The sequence below is a fragment of the Oncorhynchus mykiss genome, chromosome 5, assembly GCF_013265735.2.
Source record: "Oncorhynchus mykiss isolate Arlee chromosome 5, USDA_OmykA_1.1, whole genome shotgun sequence".
Classification (NCBI taxonomy): Eukaryota; Metazoa; Chordata; class Actinopteri; order Salmoniformes; family Salmonidae; genus Oncorhynchus; species Oncorhynchus mykiss.
Genome location: NC_048569.1, coordinates 23,620,047 through 23,642,673, shown reverse-complemented (window position 1 = coordinate 23,642,673; position 22,627 = coordinate 23,620,047). Strand labels below are relative to the sequence as shown.

At 42.6% G+C, this 22,627-nt stretch overlaps 1 protein-coding gene across 5 annotated transcripts in view; it reads right to left on the bottom strand.

The window, feature by feature from the left end:
* Positions 1 to 18,753, bottom strand: part of LOC110522832 (ceramide transfer protein) — a 54,118-nt gene extending 35,365 nt beyond the window's left edge. For 3 of the 5 annotated variants that reach the window (XM_036977085.1, XM_036977088.1, XM_036977089.1), the window contains exons 1-2: positions 18,081 to 18,751; positions 16,669 to 16,803 (exon numbers count right to left, since the gene is read on the bottom strand). In XM_036977085.1, coding sequence (XP_036832980.1) covers positions 16,669 to 16,803; positions 18,081 to 18,197 — 252 coding nt within the window. In that variant the 5' untranslated portion in view covers positions 18,198 to 18,751. Of the gene's footprint in view, positions 1 to 16,668; positions 16,804 to 18,080 lie in introns of all 5 variants that reach the window. The other 2 variants (XM_036977086.1, XM_036977087.1) reach the window with 2 other exon arrangements.
* Positions 18,754 to 22,627: the final 3,874 nt, after the last annotated feature.

Sequence of the window (22,627 nt, the reverse complement as noted above, 5' to 3'; positions counted from 1 at the left end):
CTGATATTGGCTAACTAGCTAGCTACTTCACACAAGTCACTGGTCTACTGGAGCGGAATAGCCATGGTCATAAACCGCAGTTCAGATACATAAGATGAAACACAACAATTTGTTTGATCTTAACTGTCTAGTTTTAGAACGTCTCATGTCCTTGGCTGGAGTTTCAAAGATTCAACATGTCAAATCTTTAGCCAAAGTTAAGAGCCATCCACACCAAGGACGATAACTATAACGATAAATTATACATCACTATAAATGTTGTCGAGCATCCACACCAGCGGACCGTTTAACATTCTGCAGTACAATTGTCAATCAACTGAGCAACGCATCCTACTACACGATGTAGGCCTGTTAATAAGGTGGTAACAAGACCATTCAGTGCTCCAGGGTGTGTTCATTGTCAGTGACAACTGCAAATAATACTTCAATGTACACAAAAATATAAAACGCAATATGTAAAGTGTTGGCCCCATGTTTCATCCGCTGAAATAAAAAGACCCCAGAAATTTTCCATACACACAAAAAATGATATTTTTTCTCAAATTCTTGGTACAAATTTGTTTACATCCCTATTACTGAGCATTTCTCCTTTGCCAAGATAATCCATCCACCTGACAGGTGGTATATAAAGAAGCTGATTAAACAGTATGATCATTACACAGGTGTACCTTGTGTTGGGGACAATAAAAGCCCAATATAAAATGTGCAGTTTGGACACACAACACAATGCCACAGATGTATCAAGTTGAAGGAGTGAGCAATTGGCATGCTGACTGCAGGAATGTCCACCAAAGCTGTTGCCAGATTTACCAATTTTTCGTGATATCCAATTGGTAGTTACAGTCTTGTCCCATCGCTGCAACTCCCGTACAGACTCGGGACAGGCGAAGGTCGAGAGCCGCGCATCCTCCGAAACACGACCCCACCAAGCCGCACTGCTCGCTTAACCCAGAAGCCAGCCACACCAATGTGTCGGAGGAAACACCGTACACCTGGCGACCATGTCAGCGTGCATTGCGCCCAGCCCGCCACAGGAGACGCTAGACCACGATAAGACAAGGACAACCCGGCCAGCCAAACCCCCCCTAACCCGGACGACGTGGGCCAATTGTGCGCCGTATCATGGGTCTCCAGGTTGCGGCAGTCTGCGATACAGCCTGGGATCGAACCAGGATCTGTAGTGACGCAGCTAGCACCGCGCCACTAGGGAGGCCCCTGTTGCCAGATAATTTAATGTTAATTTCTCTACCATAAACCGCCTCCAATGTTGTTTTAGAGAATTTGGTAGTACGTCCAACGGGCCTCAAAACCGCAGACCATGCACATGGCGTTGTGAGGGCGAGCGGTTTGCTGATGTCAATTTTGTAAACAGAGTTCCCCATGGTGGCGGTGAGGTTATGGTACGGGAGGGCATAAGTTACAAACAATGAATACAATTGCTTTTTATCGATGGCAATATGAATGCACATCGATACTGTGACTAGATCCTGAGGCCCATTGTCGTGCCATTCATCCGCCGCCACTACCTCATGTTCCAACATAATGATGCACGGCCCCATGTTGCAAGGATGTGTACACAATTCCTGGAAGCTGAAAGTGTCCCAGTTCTTCCATAGCCTGCATACTCATCTTACAAGTCACCCATTGAACATGTTTGGGATGCTCTGGATCGACGTGTACGACAGCGTGTTCCAGTTCCCGCCAATATTTAGCAACTTCCACGCCCCTATTTTTTTTTTTTAAGGGATCTGTGAGCAACAGATACATATCTGTATTCCCAGTCATGGTATATCAATAGATTATGGCTAATGAATTTATTTAAAATTGACTGAGTTCCTTATATGAACTGTAAAATCAGTCAAATCTTTTACATTTTTGCATGTTGCGTTTATATTTTAGTTCAGTATACACGTAATGAAAAATATAGAAATGTAGCAACTCAACAACAGAGGCTGTTTAGCCTGCACATCTTTTACATCATGTCATTGTTTGCCTCGATGCTCAAGTGGTTTGCAAGTGCCTTCCACTTTTTTTTCCCATTTGGCCTATGCCTATTTTATATTTTACAAGAGCAAGCCTGTTTCTCTTCACAAGAAAGACCATTAGGCTTAGTATATAAAAAAAACATGCCCTATAGCTTTTGTAACCTATAGCTTTTCCTGGGATTTCAAGTGAAGAGGAACAGCGGAGGCTTGCATAGCCTATAGCACATGGGAACAGCTAGCGCTCTCTCTGCCTATTTTACAATCAGCAAGCAAGATCGAGCTGGAAATTCTCCTTGATAGGCTAGTAGAAGTAAATGAAATGCTGTAATTTGTATCATTAGGTACACTTCAACTGTGAGAGACGGAATCTAAAACAAAAATCCAGAAAATCACGTCTCGACGTCCAGCCAATCATGGCTGACGTAGTGTAAAAAGGCTGACAAATACGCTGGGGGCGTATCCCATAGAGAAATACCGAAACTAAATCTTGAAAGAGAACTCAAATCAGTTTTACCTAATTTCTATCAGCATGTTAAATGTGCAACCAGAGGGGGGAGGGAAAAAAAAATAAAATAAAAACTCTAGACCACCTTTACTTCACACACAGAGACTCGTACAAAGCTCTCCCTCCATTTAGAAAATCTGACCATAATTCTATCCTCTTGATTCCTGTTTACAAGCAAAAACGAACGCAGAAAGCACCAGTGACTCAATCAATAAGAAAGCTGTCAGATGAAGCAGATGCTAAGCTACAGGACAGTTTTGCTAGCACAGACTGGAATATGTTCCAGGATTCTTCTGATGGCATTGAGGAATACACCACATCAGTCACTGGCTTCATCAATAAGTGCATTGATGACGTCGTCCCCACAGTGACTGTACGTACATAGCCCAACCAGAAGCCATGGATTACAGGTAACATTCAAACTTAGCTAAAGGGTAGAACTACCGCTTTAAAAGGAGCGGAACTCTAACACGTAAACCTATAAGAAATCTCGCTATGCCCTCCGACAAACCATCAAACAGGCAAAGCGTCAATACAAGACTAAGATTGAATCCTACTACACCAGCTCCGACGCTCGTCGGATGTGGCAGGGCTTGCAAACTATTACAGACCACAAAGGGAAGCACAGCCACGAGCTGCCAAGTGACACAACCTAGCAGACGAGCTAAATTACTTAATGCTCACTTCGAGGCAAGTAACACTGAAACATGTATGAGAGCAACAGCCGTTCCGGACGACTGTGTGATCATACTCTCCGTACTCGATGTGAGTAAGACCTTTAAACATGTCAACATTCACAAGGCTGCAGGGCCAGACAAATTACCAGGACGCCTACTCTGAGCATGCACTGACCAACTGACAAGTGTCTTCACTGAAATTTTCAACCTCTCCCTGTCTGAGTCTGTAATACCAACATGTTTCAAGTAGACCACCATAGCTTTCTTGGGCACAGGGCCAAAAAGATAATCAAGGACACCAACCACCCGAGCCACGACCTGTTCATTCCGTTATATAGCGATTATTTAAACCGTGACAGAGGTCCATATCATTGGAAGACTTTATTTTCATATTTAAAAAAAGTTTGACTTCTGTTGCATTTAGGGGAGCGAACGTCTCATTCAGAGGAGCGTGCTGATCATTCTGTGGTCTCCGAAAGCCTACATTCAGAGATTAGACCAATACAATGTTTTTTAAATATTTTTTTACCCCATTTTCTCCCCAATTTCGTGGTATCCAATTGTTGTAGTAGCTACTATCTTGTCTCATTGCTACAACTCCCGTACGGGCTCGGGAGAGACGAAGGTTGAATGCGTCCTCCGATACACAACCCAACCAGCCGTACTGCTTCTTAACACAGCGCGCATCCAACCAGGAAACCAGCCGCACCAATGTGTCGGAGGAGATCCCTATCGACCAATCCCTCCCTAACCCGGACGATGCTAGGCCAATTGTGCGTCGCCCCACGGACCTCCCCGTCGCGGCCGGTTACGACAGAGCCTGGGCGCGAACCCAGGGACTCTGATGGGACTCTGCAGTACAGCGCCACCCGGGAGGCCAGACCAATACAATGTTAATGAGATGTACTGTTATGCTCTGAGAATAGACTCATTCTATTAGCACATCTGTCCTGAGTTTGACATTGTAATTTAAACTGCTTAGAATGCTCCTTTCCCTGTCATGTAAATTGCCTATTTTAATATTGAGTTGTAGGCTTGGGTCGAGGCTTGCTCATGTGTAATGGACTTTCTCTCCCTGGCAATGTCTGTTCAACCAAACTCCGGCATAATGATTTCGGGACAATCCATCATGCTGGTCTGGATCAAGGCCATTGTCCACCCTTTCTGGTTCTGCTGTAAAACTGCAGACAGAGTGAGGTTCATGGTGACTACTCAATTTACCTTGCAAACAACTACAATTCATTGCGTAGATATGATAGCTATTTACACAGCCGGCAATATGGTTCTGAGGAGTCTCTAATGCAATACGTTACTCAGAAACATATCAGATGGAATCCAAGAAACACCTCAAGTTATACAGTATCTTGTTGAGCAGACATAGAATACTTTTCCAGCCTTTTAGTTAATATCAACTGAAACATTATGCTCAGCTGACTGCCTTCCACACAAGTTGCTTAAGATATTTACTGTACATAGTGGAGGTTGCCATGCTCTCAATGATGCATTCTCAAATAATTTCAGAATCTGTGGAGGTGTGTCTTGCATCACGTGGTCAAAGAACATGAACGGGCCTTCGGCTGCAGCCAGCATGACAATCTGGAGAACCGCAAAACAAAGACCGGATGCAGCAGGGAACTTCACTGACCCAAATTGTCTTGAAAAACATTGAGACGGACTGAAACTTTAGGTGAGAAATCATTGGTCATTCTGCCACATAGCATCCTTCTCTAATAATTCAAATACTTACTAAACTGAATGTATTTACCTTGGAAATCTAAGACTGATGGTCATCAAAGGCAAGTCTGTCATAGTTGGCAAGTGGTATAGTCAAATTCCAGAGGCTAGAACCCTTTTTGGCAGCACTTGACTACAACCATCAAATAATCTTCTCCATGTCTAAGGACATGGCCAGAAGTACCGCTTTCAGTAGACATCACATGAAGCCCTCCTGCAGTTTGCACACCTTTGAACAGGGGAGAACCTGAGATCTCATATGTAAATAAGGGACGTTTGTGTGGGAAAGAAACATGTTTGAGAAACAATATTTGTGCATTCTTCATTATTTTACCTTTGGAATGGTATTAGATTTGTTTACTAAACTACTCTACTCTAAACCTGAAGGTTTCAACCCCAAATGACCTAACCAGATGATCTAACTATCCTGGTGTAAATACAGTATGAAACAAGTCTGGATGATTACACAGATCAGGTCAAATAAAAGGTTTATTACAGATATGTTATAAGAATACAAGATACTCTGTAACCTTCTCAAACTAACAAAGACCACAGTGCAAGTAAAGAAAATAACAATAGCAGTTGTGCAAAAATACCACAAGACAAATAAGATAAAAAAACATTGATGAAATACTGAACTACTATTGCCCTGGGCCCGGTTTCCCGATATTGATGGAACTTAGGTTAATATGAAATTGAGTAACATACCACATTACTTCTTACTAATAGATTTCTGTTTTGAAACATTAGGCTTTTTTTCCCCCAGTAATTTTGACCAAAATATATTTTGGCTGGTAAAAAATCTGAGTTTGCTGGTAGATTTATTTAATCTACATGCCACATCGGCTGGTGGGCCAAAAAGTCAATTTTATGCACGGCTTGCGAGACATGTCACTTCGCATACATGCACGATCCATATGAAGAAAATATTCCAGTAATAGGCTAATGCAAGGCATGTATCAAATTGTTGCTTATTGAAACTCCCAAAGTCCTCCAAACGTTACAATAAATATAGATTTTCACATCTAGGCAACTCCAAAAGCCTGCGGAGGTTGTGAATTATGGACACACAAGATTGCTGTAATGTTCTATGCACATCATGATGAAGATAGTGTGTGAAATTGGGGCATACGCCTGCTCCCTACTAGGCGTAGAATCCAAGCCCAGGCATAGCACAAACTCAGCAAAAAAAAGAAACGTCCTCTCACTGTCAACTGCGTTTATTTTCAGCAAACTTAACATGTGTAAATATTTGTATGAACATAAGATTAAACAATAGACATCAAGTACCACAGACATGTGACTAACATAAATGGAATAATGTGTCCCTGAACAAAAGGGGGGGGGGAAATCAAAATCAAAAGTAACAGTCAGTATCTGGTGTGGCCAGCAGCTGCATTAAGTACTGCAGTGCATCTCCTCCACCAAGGCACCTGCAAGTTCCCGGACATTTCTGGGAGGAATGGCCCTAGCCCTCACCCTCCGATCCAACAGGTCCCAGACATGTTCAATGGGATTGAGATCCGGGCTCTTCGCTGGCCACGACAGAACACTGACATTCCTGTCTTGCAGGAAATCACACACAGAACAAGCAGTATGGCTGGTGGCATTGGTGGCTGGAGCGTCATGTCAGGATGAGCCTGTAGGAAGGGTACCACATGAGGGAGGAGGATGTATTCCCTGTAAACGCACAGCGTTGAGATTGCCTGCAATGACAAGCTCAGTCCAATGATGCTGTGTTGCCAGTTGTTGTTGCCATCCTGTACCTGTCCCGCAGGTGTGATGTTGGGATGTACCGATCCTGTGCAGGTGTAACACGTAGGTCTGCCACTGCGAGCGCTCTTAGGCATCTCACAGTACGGACATTGCAATTTATTGCCCTGGCCACATCTGCCATCCTCATGCCTCCTTGTAGCATGCCTAAGGCACGTTCATGCAGATGAGCAGGGACCCTAGGCATCTTTCTTTTGGTGTTTTTCAGAGTCAGTAGATAGGCCTCTTTAGTGTCCTAAGTTTACATAACTGACTTTAATTGCCTAACGTCTGTAAGCTGTTAGTGTCTTAACGACCGTTCCACAGGTGCATGCTCATTGTTTATGGTTCATTGAACAAGCATGGGAAACAGTGTTTCAAATCAAAATCAATTAAACCCTTGACAATGAAGATCTGTGAAGTTATTTGGATTTTCACAAAGTATCATTGAAAGACAGTCCTGAAAAAGGGATGTTTCTTTTTTTGCTGAGTTTAGAAGGGCTTACACCCAAGTGGTGCAACACGTAGAATTTTCAAGTCCAGTTTAGAGTGAATTTTAAGTTGGATGTAGAGTTATGACCCACTTATGACCAACTGGTGCAACCGGCCCCAGGTCAGCGGGCATCTCCCGTCAATTTTAGGTAGGTGCACCAGCGAGGTTGTCCTCAGTCTGGGATGTCTGGAGATCCTGGGATAGCCATCTGTAAATCCATTATGTCAAACATCACGCCAAGTAAACAGGTAGCGAACTGCTCCAGCACCTTTCCCCTTTCCTCAAAGGACAGCTCTCTCAACCTAGCCTGAATTGATAGTGAATAAAAGGAGAAACAGTTCATTACAGAAAAGCCAAATATTGTGTAAAATTATTTTTGAAATGAGAAACAGGTATACAGAATCACAGGTGAAAGATTTTCACCAACCTTTATCTGGGTCACCCTATCCTGTCAGTCAGCCCTCACGGTCTTCCTGATTCTTTCTGCAGCCCTACACCCTAGCTCTTCTTCTCCCCTTTCCTCTAGCTTCTCTACCCACAGCAGATGGGAACTATAAGGCTCTTCAACACTGGAATCCTACGGAAAAAACATGCAAACATTGTTAGAAATATATTGTATTGTTCAACAGCCTATACCTTTTTTTTCCATGCAGAAGGGTCATGTATCACACTTCTACAATTAATACACAACACCTTGATACCCAATGTAGCTAATACAAAAATCAGCACTGTTATAGATACCAAATGAAATGCAGTAGTTGTTGATAAAATGTTAATCAAATTGAATGTCTTAGGGTATCCTTCCTAATATTCTGTTTTACTTTGGTGCACATTTACCACCACTTGTCTCATTCACATTAGGGTCTATTACATCTAATTATGGGAGCTTTGTTTGTTTTTACTGCAATCTAAAAATCAGGCACATTTAGATTGTTAGCTAGTCTAACTAGGTAGCTAGCTCAGGACTACCAGCTAGTTAGAGAATGCAAGGGGCCATACCCAGTATTGGAATCAGAAGGGCAAAGCATGCCAAAGCCATGTTATTTTCTGTGAATGCAGCACTATGAAAGTCCAAATGCATTGTGATAGCTAGCTAATGTACTAAGACAGTGTGCTAGCTATCGCCAGATTGATATCTCATTTTTTACCAGACAGAGAAATTCCCGGTAACAACTTTAGATAAGTTAGCTAGATAGTTATCTATAATAAAGTTAACCATGTACCTTGTAATAAAACATTTTTTTTTAAGGTAATGCAATCTAAAAATGAGAATTATACCCAGCGTATCACATTTTTACCTGTTCTGAAGACAAATGGAATTGATTCATCTTTTCAATCTTGATCGTAGCGGTTATCGCATCCACTTGCAGTGTCGAATTTTCAGCAGCCTAAACTGCGTTCAGAGAGGATGCTGATGTACCATATGATTCCCTGCGGACTACCTATGAGAGAGAGAGAGGAGGTTTCTTGGAAATTGTGTTCAAATCTAGGTCTCCAAAAACCCCTGTACACATATAATTACACAGCGCAGCTTTAAGATGGTACACTCCATTCCTATACCACACCTCACACTGGCAGATTGAGTCTAAAATAATGAGAGAAAATGTGTGCGTCACAGCAGAATGAGACTGCTTTAGTGAGTTGGCAGTCATTTAACCCATCCGGCCAGCGCTGGAATGGGACTCAATGGACGAGTGTAATTTAGCTGAAACTTGGTGGGGAGAGAGGACACGATCAGATGCCCAGTTTGGCTGAGATATCATGCAATAGGCAATGGCACACACACAGCCAATGTGTAGCTGCTGTCCATGACAAGTTAGTTTCTGCAGAACATCCATCTCCAGTCTTGCTTGCGTTGCTCAAAACGATGTATTAGGCAGAGTGAAGATAAGACTACAGTCAAGCAACACAGGACTATGCTCTGTCACAGTATCAGGCTGCTTCTTCTGTTCTAGGTTTGGATGCGCATTGTGTATACTAGTGACTGTCCATTTGGTATATTGGTTTCACACACACGTCTTTGACATTCTAACTACTCTACTCATGGAAAAAGGGTCCCTATGGTAGAGGTCGACCGATTAATCGGAATGGCCGATAACTTGAAATCGGCCCTAATTTTTCATAACAATCGGAAATCGGTATTTTTGGGCTCCGATTTTTAAAAATACTTTTATTTAACTAGGCAAGTCAGTTAAGAACACATTCTTATTTTCAATGACGGCCTAGGAACGATTGGTTAATTGCCTTGTTCAGGGGCAGAACGACAGATTTTCACCTTGTGAGCGCGGGGGATCCAATCTTGCAACCTTACAGTTACCTAGTCCAACGCAATAACGACCTGTCTCTCTCGTTGCACTCCAAGGATACTGCCTGTTACGCGAATGCAGTAAGCCAAGGAAAGTTGCTAGCTAGCATTAAACTTATCTTATAAAAAACAATCATAATCACTAGTTAACTATAAATAGATATTATCTAGTGTCCTGCGTTGCATATAATCTGACTGAGCATACAAGCATACAAGTATCTAAGTATCTGACTGAGCGGTGGTAGGCAGAAGCAGGCGCGTAGACATTCATCCAAACAGCACTTTAGTGCGTTTTGCCAGCAGCTCTTCGTTGTGCTTCAAGCATTGCGCCGTTTATGACTTCAAGCCTATCAACTCCCGAGATGAAGCTGGTATAACCGAAGTGAAATGGCTAGCTAGTTAGCGCACACTAATAGCATTTCAAACGGCACTCTCTGAGCCTTCTAGTAGTTGTTCCCCTTGCTCTGCATGGGTAACGCTGCTTCGATGGTGGCTGTTGTTGTGTAGCTGGTTCGAGCCCAGAGAGGAGCGAGGAGAGGGACAGAAGCTACACTGGCAATACTAAAGTGCCTATAAGAACATCCAATAGTCAAAGGTTAATGAAATACAAATGGTATAGAGGGAAATAGTCCTATAATTCCTATAATAACTAAAACCTAACATTTTTTTTTTTTTTAAACATTGAGGGAAGAGCAGCTCTTCTCAAAGCAGCCTGTAAAGCCTCTCTGAGATTTAGAACCAATGTGGAGGGAGACCAAACCACTCAGATCCTGGGAAACAAATCAAAACATTCAGCCCACCACATATCTACATAGATAAACATGACTTCCCTTATTTCTGTATGCTTCTGTGTTTTGGTGCAAATAATGACAAAGCCTGAAAGGGTAGATGGGTCAGGTCACAGGGGGAAGGAGGAGACTAGAATGGGAGAGACTGACCTAGCTAAATGGGAGAGAGAAGGATTGGACAGGAGGATAGGAGAGAAAAAGACAGAACAGGATGGAGAGGGTCATGACAGTCACCACAGAACAAAAATCTTCTTCTCCTGTGATATCAGCCCACAGGAAGTTACAAGGGCCAGACCAGAGGAAGAGACCCACTTCCTATTTCAACTAACACTTTCTAACATCTCCCCCCATAGCCTGTGTTTCTTTTCCTTCCATCCTACCCACCCCTCCACTCTCAAACTTTAGAAAGCCCCTTCAAAACAACTCTGATTGCCCCTGCTCTTCCTCTCCCTACAATATTACTGAACAACCCAGATTCAGCCATTCCTTGGACATGTTAAACCAATCAAAGAGCTTCCCTCTGCAATAACACCCTAAATGGGCTGGAGGGTTTGAGGTGGGCAAAGTGAAGAATGCTGAATTTACTGACATTGACATCTGCAAATGCTTCTTGAACTGATTTGCCAGCTTTGCTCAGATAGTATCACTGCCGATGGCCTTGGCTGAGAGAGAGCATCAATCAACAGAGGCTCCCTCCTGTTTCGTCTGTCTCCTAGCCCCTAAGGGGAGGGGAGCTGGAGCTAAATCTGGAGCTAATGATGGATACTAGTGTCATTCTGAGTGGTGAGGCCAAAGGCCTATATTATTATGTTACACTAATCAGGCAGGGTTCTTGCTGATCTCCAGCCTTTTGAACTGAGGAATTGATCCCTAAATCCCTAAAGAGTGTGCTTTGCTGTAATCATAAGCAGGGTCACTCACACTTTTATTAATGTGCTGGGAATAAACAAATGGACCATATTCATTCTCAGACCACCCACTGAAAAATAGGCCCACTGTCAAAAAGATCCAGGCATACAGAAGGCCTACGAACAATGCTACATACTATGTTCATGTTTGCTCTTCTTGTAGGGTTGGGCAGAACACAGATTTTCATACTGTTTCTGTACCATACCAGGGTATACGGTATTATCGAATGGGCAAACAAATACATTTAGGCAACAAGTATCTGGATGCAGGAGGAGATTGAATGTCTATGCAGTAACCAAGAAGCTTGATCTTGACATCTAACCACTTCACTAGCAAGTTACCAACCAAATGCATACCTGGAGCCCTGACCTGGATTTAATTTATTTGGCACATCTTCAATTTCTTAGTTATACTTCAATTTAGATTTAAGCAATGGCGTCGCACACACCAACCCACGCAAAGAAAATATTATTTTGAAATACAGTATATCTCCCAAGCCTCTTTTCTAGTACTGCTATGAAAAGCCAGAGTGACAATAGGACATGCACCTTCTTTAAAACATCAGTCCCACTGTCTGGTGGACGACCTGTTTGTGTGTAGCCAGGACAGCAGGCTTTATTCTCTTTCACAAACTGGTTGACCCACACACGGACACACGGATACACACACACACACACGTCCCCCTTCTGTTCAGTTGTGTTTATGCTTTGAGCAGTCACATTTTAATAGCATTCAGCTGACAGTCTAAATCCACACACAGAGAAAGAATGAATTAGAGGAAATGCCCATGCTGCAGATCGACAAGGATCTGTGCTATTTGACCACTCAACCGATACACTGGCTTGAGCTTCAGATTTACCACAGACCACACATACACACACCCCCAGAGGGAGGGAATAAAAGCGAGACCTCTACGGTTAATTTCCCACAAAATCAGCTGAATGGCTGCAGAGCAGCAGCAGAGACTGCAGACAGAAAGACAGAGCAGGGGTTTAAAGCATTGTTAGCCCCATCTGGCTCAGAAGAGGCAGAGTCCCTCTGAGTTTCTAGCTCTCTTTCCCTGGGTCGTTTCTTTCTTCGTCTTCCTCTGTTTTCTCTGCTTCCCTCAGGGTACGGACGGACGGGGACACACTGCTCAAGGTGCTATGAGCTTAAGCGTAACCCTGTGACCTCACATACACACCTTCCTCTGTCTTGCTGTGACATGACAACATGTCTGTTAACACTGACAAGGAAGTAAAGCCACCTGCATGTTCTAACCTGACTGGTGATCACTGAGCACTGGAGACTTGACGATGCGTGTGTATATTTTGCCTGCCGAAACAGCCTCAGGCAAGCAGCAGACCCCTCTTCCACTTCAGAGAGAGACACACTAACAGAGGAGTGTAAACCTTATTTGGGAGTCTTCAATACAAGAGGAGTTGTAGAGTATGACAGAGCCACATGCACACTCACATGCAAAGGCTGATATTAATATACACATAGTGGGGCAAAAAAGTATTTAGTCAGCCACCAATTGTGCAAGTTCTCCCACTTAAAATGACAGACAAAACGAGAAAAAAAAAATCCAGAAAATCACATTGTAAGATTTTTAATGAATTTATTTGCAAATTATGGTGGAAAATAAGTATTTGGTCAATAACAAAAGTTTCTCAATACTTTGTTATATACCCTTTGTTGGCAATGACAGAGGGTCATACAGAAAACTCTAAGTCTTCACAAGGTTTTCACACACTGTTGCTGGTATTTTGGCCCATTCCTCCATGTAGATCTCCTCTAGAGCAGTGATGTTTTGGGGCTGTTGCTGGGCAACACAGACTTTCAACTGCCTCCAAAGATTTTCTATGGGGTTGAGATCTGGAGACTGGCTAGGCCACTCCAGGACCTTGAAATGCTTCTTACGAAGCCACTCCTTCGTTGCCCGGGCGGTGTGTTTGGGATCATTGTCATGCTGAAAGACCCAGCCACGTTTCATCTTCAATGCCCTTGCTGATGGAAGGAGGTTTTCACTCAAAATCTCACGATACATGGCCCCATTCATCATTTTCTTTACACGGATCAGTCGTCCTGGTCCCTTTGCAGAAAAACAGCCCCAAAGCATGATGTTTCCACCCCCATGCTTCACAGTAGGTATGGTGTTCTTTGGATGCAACTCAGCATTCGTTGTCCTCCAAACACAACGAGTTGAGTTTTTACCAAAAAGTTATATTTTGGTTTCATCTGACCATATGATTTCTCCCAATCTTCTTCTGGATCATCCAAATGCTCTCTATCAAACTTCAGACGGGCCTGGACATGTACTGGCTTAAGCAGGGGGACACGTCTGGCACTGCAGGATTTGAGTCCCTGGCGGCGTAGTGTGTTACTGATGGTGGGCTCTGTTACTTTGGTCCCAGCTCTCTGCAGGTCATTCACTACGTTCTTGTGATCATTTTGACCCCACGTGGTGAGATCTTGCGTGGAGCCCCAGATCAAGGGAGATTATCAGTGGTCTTGTATGTCTTCCATTTCCTAATAATTGCTCCCACAGTTGATTTCTTCAAACCAAGCTGCTTACCTATTGCAGATTCAGTCTTCCCAGCCTGGTGCAGGTCTACAATTTTGTTTCTGGTGGCCTTTGACAGCTCTTTGGTCTTGGCCATAGTGGAGTTTGGAGTGTGACTGTTTGAGGTTGTGGACAGGTGTCTTTTATACTGATAACAAGTTCAAACAGGTGCCATTAATACAGGTAACGAGTGGAGGACAGAGGAGCCTCTTAAAGAAGTTACAGGTCTGTGAGAGCCAGAAATCTTGCTTGTTTGTAGGTGACCAAATACTTACTTTTCACCATAATTTGCAAATAAATTCATTAAAAATCCTACAAATGTGATTTTCTAGATTTTTTTCCTCATTTTGTCTGTCATAGTTGAAGTGTACCTATGATGAAAATTACAGGCCTCTCATTTTTTAAGTGGGAGAACTTGCACAATTGGTGGCTGATTAAATACTTTTTTGCCCCACTGTATATAGAGACATACAGAAAGGGATAGACATACAGAGAGAGGGAGGGAGACTGAGTGAAACAATAGAATGAGTAAGAGATAAAGTGTGTGTGTGTGGGGGGGGGGGGGGGGGGGGGGTCTTCATTCCAGACTAAAGGCAATCTGTTCAATTGAAGAGCAGTAGATAGTATTCAATCCAGTCATAAGAACTTGGAACCCAATTGTCCTTCCTCATGACTCCTGACTGCAAACCATTCTCCACCGCCTGGCTAGTGTGTGGGTGTGTCTCATTTGACATTCTAATCAGATTGTGTCTGAGCCAGGGGCATTTAATAATCCTATGGTTGTTTTTGATGATTGTTTATGATCAAAGCCATGGAAGCTTCAGTTATGGAAAGTACACTCCCCAGGTCTGGAACATGGCCAACATTACAGTGGAAGTTCATATTTACAGTGGTAGAGAATTGATGAAGCTGAATAAATACAGACTGAAAAGGTTGACAATTCTGACCAGCCTGGGAACAGGTCACTCATTCATCCCGCTGTGTGTGTGTGTGTGTGTTATATATCACACACAGGCAACCGCAGGGTGCATGTGACGAGTCTAGTGCAGTAGTGCCAAGGTAGAGAGAGGTAAGTTGCATGCTTGCTTACCAGTTGCTTGCATACTCTCGCTTACAGCTCGTTGCAGCCGGCTAGCCCTTGTGGTAAATTGGGGAGCAGCTTCATGCACAAGTCTCAAAGCCAAGACAACGCAGGAGTGGCTTCAGGGCAAGTATATGAATGTCCTTGAGCGGCTCAGCCAGAGCCCTGACTTGAACCTGATAGAATATCTCTGGAGAGACCTGAAAATATCTGTGCAGCGAAGCTCCCCATCCAACCTGACAGAGTTTGAGAGGATCTACAGAGAAGAATGGGAGAAACTCCCCAAATACAGGTATGCCAAGCTTGTAGCGTCATACCCAAGAAGACTGAAGGCTGTAATCGCTGCCAAAAGGTGCTTCAACAAAGTACTGAGTAAAGGGTCTGAATAATTATGTAAATTTGATATTTAAAAACAATATTATAAATTAGCAAAAATGTGGAAAAAGTCAATGGGTCTGAATGTTTTCCTAGGGCACTGTATATAGCGGTTACCATGAGAACCTGACCTTTGAACCCAACATTTGTCATTCATGTCATTATCCTCCTTGTTATCAGTGAATGACATAATTGGACTGGTCAAATCTATGACAGTATAAGGATCAAGGTTAGGTGACAGCTGTTAGATCAGTGGTTACTTCAAGGAGCGGCAGGATAGCCTAGTGGTTAGAGTCCAACCCCCGAGCTGACAAGGTACAAATCTGTCGTTCTGCCCCTGAACAGGCAGTTAACCCACTGTTCCTAGGCAGTCATTGAAAATAAGATTTTGCTCTTAACTGACTTGCCTGGTTAAATAAAGGTAAAAGGAAGGAAGGACCAGCCTCTCCAGGATTATGTACGGATTTTTTGTGATATTTGTGGGCAAAACGGTTGATTTTGCTGCAGCAATTCTGACATCGTACATGGCAGTATGTGTTGTGATTTTGTCACAAAAATGCACTGACAATGGAAAATGTTTGTTGACGTGTCGCTTTATTGAACCATATTTGTGCGGTGATGGGTTGAAAAAGCAGCCCCTCTTTTTGTACTGCGGTAATGGGTCAGTTTTATGTGATAACATTTCAACGATTTGACATTTTTATGCAAAAATAGTACAGTGAATGGCCAAATTTGCAGGTCCTCACATAACATGCAGGGAATTGTTGATTTTGCAAACAAAATTACCATCGCAGAATCCTGGAGAGACTGATGGATAGATGCATTGTGAAAGGATCTGAGTAGGGCTGAGTAGAGCCTAAGTTGATCCCTATATAAGAGTGTTGTGTTAAAACCAGCAGTCACCTGAGGAGCTACTTACCCTCCAGCAATAAGTCTAAATCAGGAGTTCTGTGTTGTTTTTAAATGCAAACAGTATTATGCACTCAACTCTCATTTCTCAGTTTCTTATAAGGAGTGCACATTTTAGATCCAATGCACCTCTCAGAGTTAATATTAAATGGATATCCATGTCAATAGGTTATCCCTCTCTAGCTTGTTACACTGTCAATAAAATACCACTTCCAGATCATTCACATATCCATTCAGTCAACTGGTTCTCAACTGGAGTCAGAAATCAATAAGAGCTCAGAAGTATGTGATGGATCTTGATATTGGCAGGGCACCAAGACAAGACACTGTGTTGTAGGTTTGAAGTTGGGTGTTTCTAACACACAGGAACCCTTCCTCATCTTACGTTTTGGTTGATATCATGGATGGTCAGTACCTGCATCCATAGCTCTGTCTATGAACTTAGAGTGGTTACATTTCTCCAGCCCCATCACTCAGCTTTTTGCCAAAACAGTGGCGAGGAGACTGCTTTGTTAATATTTATACTGCTGATTGGCCCTATAAGCATCTATAAAGTAGTACAGTAACATAGTATAGTAGTCTACTCTATAGTATTGTGCAGTCTACTCACAGTGATGACAGCCTTGCTGAGACACAGGGACCCTCTGCAGCCAAACTCTCTCTCGTCTTGAGACTTGTAGTAGCTCAGAGTGTTGTTCTTCAGAACCACCCAGCGATCCTGCCAGCCGTGGATGTAGTTGGTCCACTGCAAATTAAAAAGTTACTTAGCTATGAGGGAGGGAGGAATTCACAATGTGGTCATGCTATAACGAGGATGCGCACGATAGTCGAACACAATACCTTTTTTGGCCTTTGTAACGACACATTGTTGGCACAAATTGGCCACTGCAGTCTGAAAAGGCTAAATGAGACACTTAGATTGGATGTCAACAACCAAATTCAATCACACAATGGATAGTTGATGAAACACTAGGAAGGTAGAATCATTTGATTAATTTAACTTCTAAATTCATATCCATTTGTTGACTACTGTTTTGATGCAATATTCTACGGTGGCATTAATCTGATGTAATAATCTGTGGCAAGCAAGCACTCACAAGATTGTATGAAACAGTTAACTACGTAAAGAAAAAACCCATTCATCCATCTAAAACTAATTTATCAGATAACGCAGGTGAGTTTAGCATGATTATGACGTGCAATATTCTCAACCTGTTTGGGGGTTGGCCATTCTGGCCACATAAATAGAATGATCATTCTATTTCTATGGTCAGACAGACTTTAGAATGGCAACCCACACAGCTTTCAACTAGATGCTTACATAGATAATGTTATATGCTTGCTAATGCCTAACGTTAGCGAGCTACCGTTTTATTAAAGGCTTTCAGAAACCCCCAACCAGAAGCCACGGTCGAGTTAAGATGGGTCAGCTGTCAGCCAGACAGTTCGTGTGCCTGGTTTGGTTACCTTTGTTTGGCAAGCTAGTTTGAAATGTAAAACCATTTACCAAAAAAAAACTAAACAATAGCTAGCGCGCTTTGGTTCTTGTTCACAACAGCAGGACTGACACTTTGTCAACCAACACTATCGTTTAATTAGTCCATATCACTACAGTTGGCTTATAGGCTATGTATATTTTGGGCTAATAATATACATAGCGTAATTGCGGTGTATAGCCAGATCGGGGCTCTACCCTAACCTTTTATACTTGGAGCACATACATTGGGAATATACATGCACATACATGTAGGCGCACACAAAACATTTAGGAGCACAAAGGTAATAAAGTTACAATCTTAATTTGTTTCTAGGCGCACCTAAACAATAATTACGGGTCGCACAGTAAAATAGGTAGGCGCATATGCGAGTAAAATGGTCGCACTGTAGAGCCCTGCATTTGGCTAGCTAGCTGTCTCTAGCTACCCATCTCAACCACCCAGAGCTAGCTAGCTACGGTAGTTAAAGTTAGCTAGCTAGCTAATGAACTAAAGTCAGGTTTGACGTCAGATCAGTTAACGTTACCTTGCTGAGGATTCCACTGTACTCAGCGATTCCAACAACAGGCTGTCCGACTCCCGATTCCGCGGTCTCCAAATCCTCATCGGAACCCGAAGAATTCCAGCTCTGGTTATCCGACATTGTTGGTGTTGTCTAGCTAGCTAGGAAGCTAAATGAATACAACTAACGTTAACTACAGAAAGTTTTTTTTTTAATTACAGAGCGCAATAAAATAGCGTTAAGAAATAACTGTTACACATCTAACGTCACTAGCCACATCTAACGACGTTAACTATAAAATGTCTTAGCTATGTCCTAAAATTATTATCATTATTAGCTAGTGTTTGTCTAAATTGACTTCACCTGGAGGACTGTCTGTGTCACTAGCCTGTAACGTTAGATAAGCTATAACGATAGCAGACTGGCTAGTCAGGTAGGAACTAGCAAGGAATGACTCGCACCCGCCCCTTTATTTTTTCTTCTAGCGGCAAACCTTCCATCCAGCTTGAAATACTCAAAACACTAGCAGCTAGTTGAAATAACGAGTATCACACTACTAACTAACTTGGTAAAGGTAATAAAATGTAGTATTTACTATGACGAAAACATATTTATATCAGCTACGCCATATTCGCGCTTGTAAGGGGCGCTGGCTGCTCGGGTGACGTCACTAAATCCATTCCCCCAAAAAACAAGTAAACCCCTCCTACATATACAGTAAGTAGTACGACATATGCATTAAGTAGCATGGCATGGCAGGTCATATCAATGATTACATTACATTCTTTCTCACTGACATGAGATCACTGATGGCATAGTCTGTAAGGAACAGTACACCAACATTTACTGATTCCAGTGTATTAGTGTGTTTGTGTTTCAATAACAACCCATTAGAACAGTACCATTGAGGAAAACTACACCTAAATGTATAATACCTGTGTTTTCATATAAAACAGACACTGTGTCATGAGTGGGAAATCAGTGATTTATGTGGGCCCAGGAGTGCCATTCACACACACACACACACACACACACACACACACACCAACAACATCCCTGACTCAATTCTTAAAGCCCTCTCTCTAAGCGTCAATGACATAACCAAAGCCCACTAAAATCCCAAGTTCTTTTATCTTTTTAGCACACCCCCTCCTTCTCGGTCCCTGCCTTCCCTCCCTCCCTCGCTCTACCAGTCATATTGGTAAGGTCACATGCTCTGACTCACAGGAAAGCCAGAGCTTTAAGTATAAGTCACATATGATGTGATATGTGATATTCCATGCTCAGCTGAGCGGCTCTTCCTGTCACACACGCCTGTGTGATATTCCTCATTCCCCCCTCTCCTCCAGTCCTAATCCATTTGGTGGCCTACACAAATAAAATAAAATAGTATTTGTCACATGCTTCGTAAACAACAGATGTAGACTAACATTGAAAAGCTTACTGGCGGGCCCTTTCCAACAATGCAGAGAAAGAAAATAGATAAATAATAGAAAAGTTAACCATGCAATAATAAAAGTAACAATAGATACACAATATATACATACACAGGGTACCAGTACCGAGTCGATGAGCAGGGGAACAAGGTCATTGAGGTAGGTACAGTATGTACCCTGAACAAAAATATAAATGCAACATATAGCAATTTCAAAGATTTTACTGAGATACAGTTCATATAAAGAAATCTGTAAATTGAAATAAATTCATTAGGCCCTGATTTAAGGCTGTCACATGACTGGGAATACAGGTATGCATCTGTTGGTCACAGATACCTTTAAAAAAAAAGTTAAGGGCGTGGATCAGAAAACCAGTCAGTATCTAGTGTGCAGCGCGACACATCTCCTTCGCATACAGCTGATCTGAGTGTTGATTGTGGCCTGTGGAATATTGTCCCACTCCTCTTCAATGACTGTGCAAAGTTGCTGGATATTGGCGAGAACTGGAACACACTGTCGTACACGTCAATCCAGAGCATCCCAAACATGCTCAATGGGTGACGTCTGGTGAGTATGGAAGAACTGGGACATTTTAAGCTTCCAGGAATTGTGTACAGATCCTTGCGACATGGGGCCGTGCATTATCATGTTGGAAGGTGAACCTTTGCCCCAGTCTGATGTCCTGAGCGCTCTGGAGCACATTTTCATCAAGAATCTCGCTGTACTTTGCTCCGTTCATCTTTCCCTCAATCCCGACTAGTCTCCCAGTCCCGTCAGCTGAAAAACCTCTCCACAGCATAATGCTGCCACCACCATGCATAACCGTAGGGATGGTGCCAGGTTTCCTACAGACGCAATGCTTGGCATTCAGGCCAAAGAGTTCAATCTTGCTTTTATCAGACCAGATAATCTTGTTTCTCATGGTTTGAGAATCCTTTAGGTGCCTTTTGACAAATAAAAGCGGGCTGTCATGTGTCTTTTACTGAAGAGTGACTTCCATCTGGCCACTCTAGTATAAAGCCTGATTGCTGGAGTGCTGCAGAGATGGTTGTCCTTCTGTAAAGTTCTCCCATCTCCACAGTGGTACATTGGAGCTCTGTCAGAGATTCCATCGGGTTGTTGGTCACCTCCATGACCAAGGCCCTTCTCCCCCGATTGCTTAGTATAGGCCGGGCTGCCAGCTCTAGGAAGAGACTTGGTGGTTCCAAACTACCTCCATTTAAGAATGATGGAGGCCACTGTGTTCTTGTGGAACTTCAATGCTGAAGAAATTTGTTGGTAACCTTCCCCAGGTCTGTGTCTTGACACAATCCTGTATTGGAGCTCTACGGACAATTCCTTCGACCTCATGGCTTGGTTTTTGCTCTGACAACTGTGGGACCTTTTTTAGACAGGTGTGTGTGTGCCTTTTCAAATCATGTCCAATCAATTGAATTTACCACAGGTAGACTCCAATCAAGTTGTAGAAACATCTCAAGGATGACCAATGGAAACAGGATGTACCTGAGCTCAATTTCGAGTCTCACAGCAAAGGGTCTGAATACTTATGTAAATAAGGTATTTCTGTTTTTTGTTTTTTATCAATTTGAAAACATTTCTAAAAACCTGTTTCCGCTTTGTCATTACGGGGTATTGTGTGTAGATTGATGAAGGAAAAAAAATATTTTATACATTTTAGAATAAAGCTGTAATGTAACAAAATGTGGAAAAAGTCAAGGGGTCTGAATACTTTCCGAATGCACTGTATCTGTGTCACAGTGGTAGGCATTCAAGCTTCAGTGTGTGTGTATGTGTTTGTGTTTAAATTACCTGTAAACACTTATCTATGTCAGTTTTGTGGATTTAAAATGGGTATTTAGCAAGGGTAAACTGATCCTAGATCTGAGCCTAAGGGAAAACCTCTCCTCTACTAGCGGGTCACCACGTGGCGGAGTCATGGGTTCTATGGCTCTGACTTGGAGATCAGTGTGGTCATGAGACCCATGATAGTAAACCACAAGACCTCCATCCATTAGTTGAATATACGCACGCACGCACGCACGCACACACACACACACACACACACACACACACCTATGTTAACCGAACAACAATACCAGCCCTCTTCCCTCCAAGCAGCAGATTAAGTTCAGCTCTGTGGATTCCGGGCATAGCTTAGCATTATTTAGCAATGTTAGAGTTTGTGCAAGGTCCAGAGCTAAGGGTGACTGTGACCAACCAGTTATTAGCTCACTCAGCCAAAACTTTTGCCTTTATGTGGGAACACAATTATTTGGGTCTCACTCAGGGAGATTACTGAACCAATGTTAGCAATGTTAGGCAAATCAAATCAAAGTGCCAATGTCAGCAAGTAAACAAACTCAGAATGGGGAGGGAGGATGAAATTAATGTGTCTGGATTTGGGACTGCCCGTGTACATCTGTATACTGTAGTTGGAGGCTTACATTGTGTTGCTGGGTCACTCCTAACTTCCTCTTTAGATTACCCAGTCAAATACAGGTTTCCTCTCAGAGGTGTATGAAAACATTGCTGTATATAGAGACAGTATATGAGGACATTATCTAAGGGCATTGCATGGGGATTCAAAATGCTTGTGCAGTTGGCAAACCCCTGCACCCTGGCAAAAACAGGCTAGACAATACACAAATATACCTATATTTCAGCATGTACAGTTGTAGGCCAATATAATTAGCTCCATTCCTTCCTATTAGTCAGCCTTTAGAGGCTCAGCCTGTCTGTCTGCTTACTGGGAGCATATGTTACTACTGAGGCTCTCAGGGGCCAGGATTTGCTCTAGTCTTTAGAGAGTGGGAGAGACAGTGGTGGAAAAAGTACCCAATTGTCATACTTGAGTAAAAATGAAGATCACTTAATAGAAAATGACTCAAGTAAAAGTGAAAGTCACCCAGTAAAATACTACTTGAGTAAAAGTCTAAAAGTATTTGGTTTGAAATATACTTAAATATAAAAAATAAATGTAATGGCTAAAATATGCTTAAAATAAATGTATTAATAATTAAAAATGATTTATATTAAGCAAACAAGACGGCACCATTTTATTTTTTCTTTAGGAATTGCCAGCGGCACACTCCAACACTCAGACATCATTTACAAACAAAGCATGTATGTTTAGTG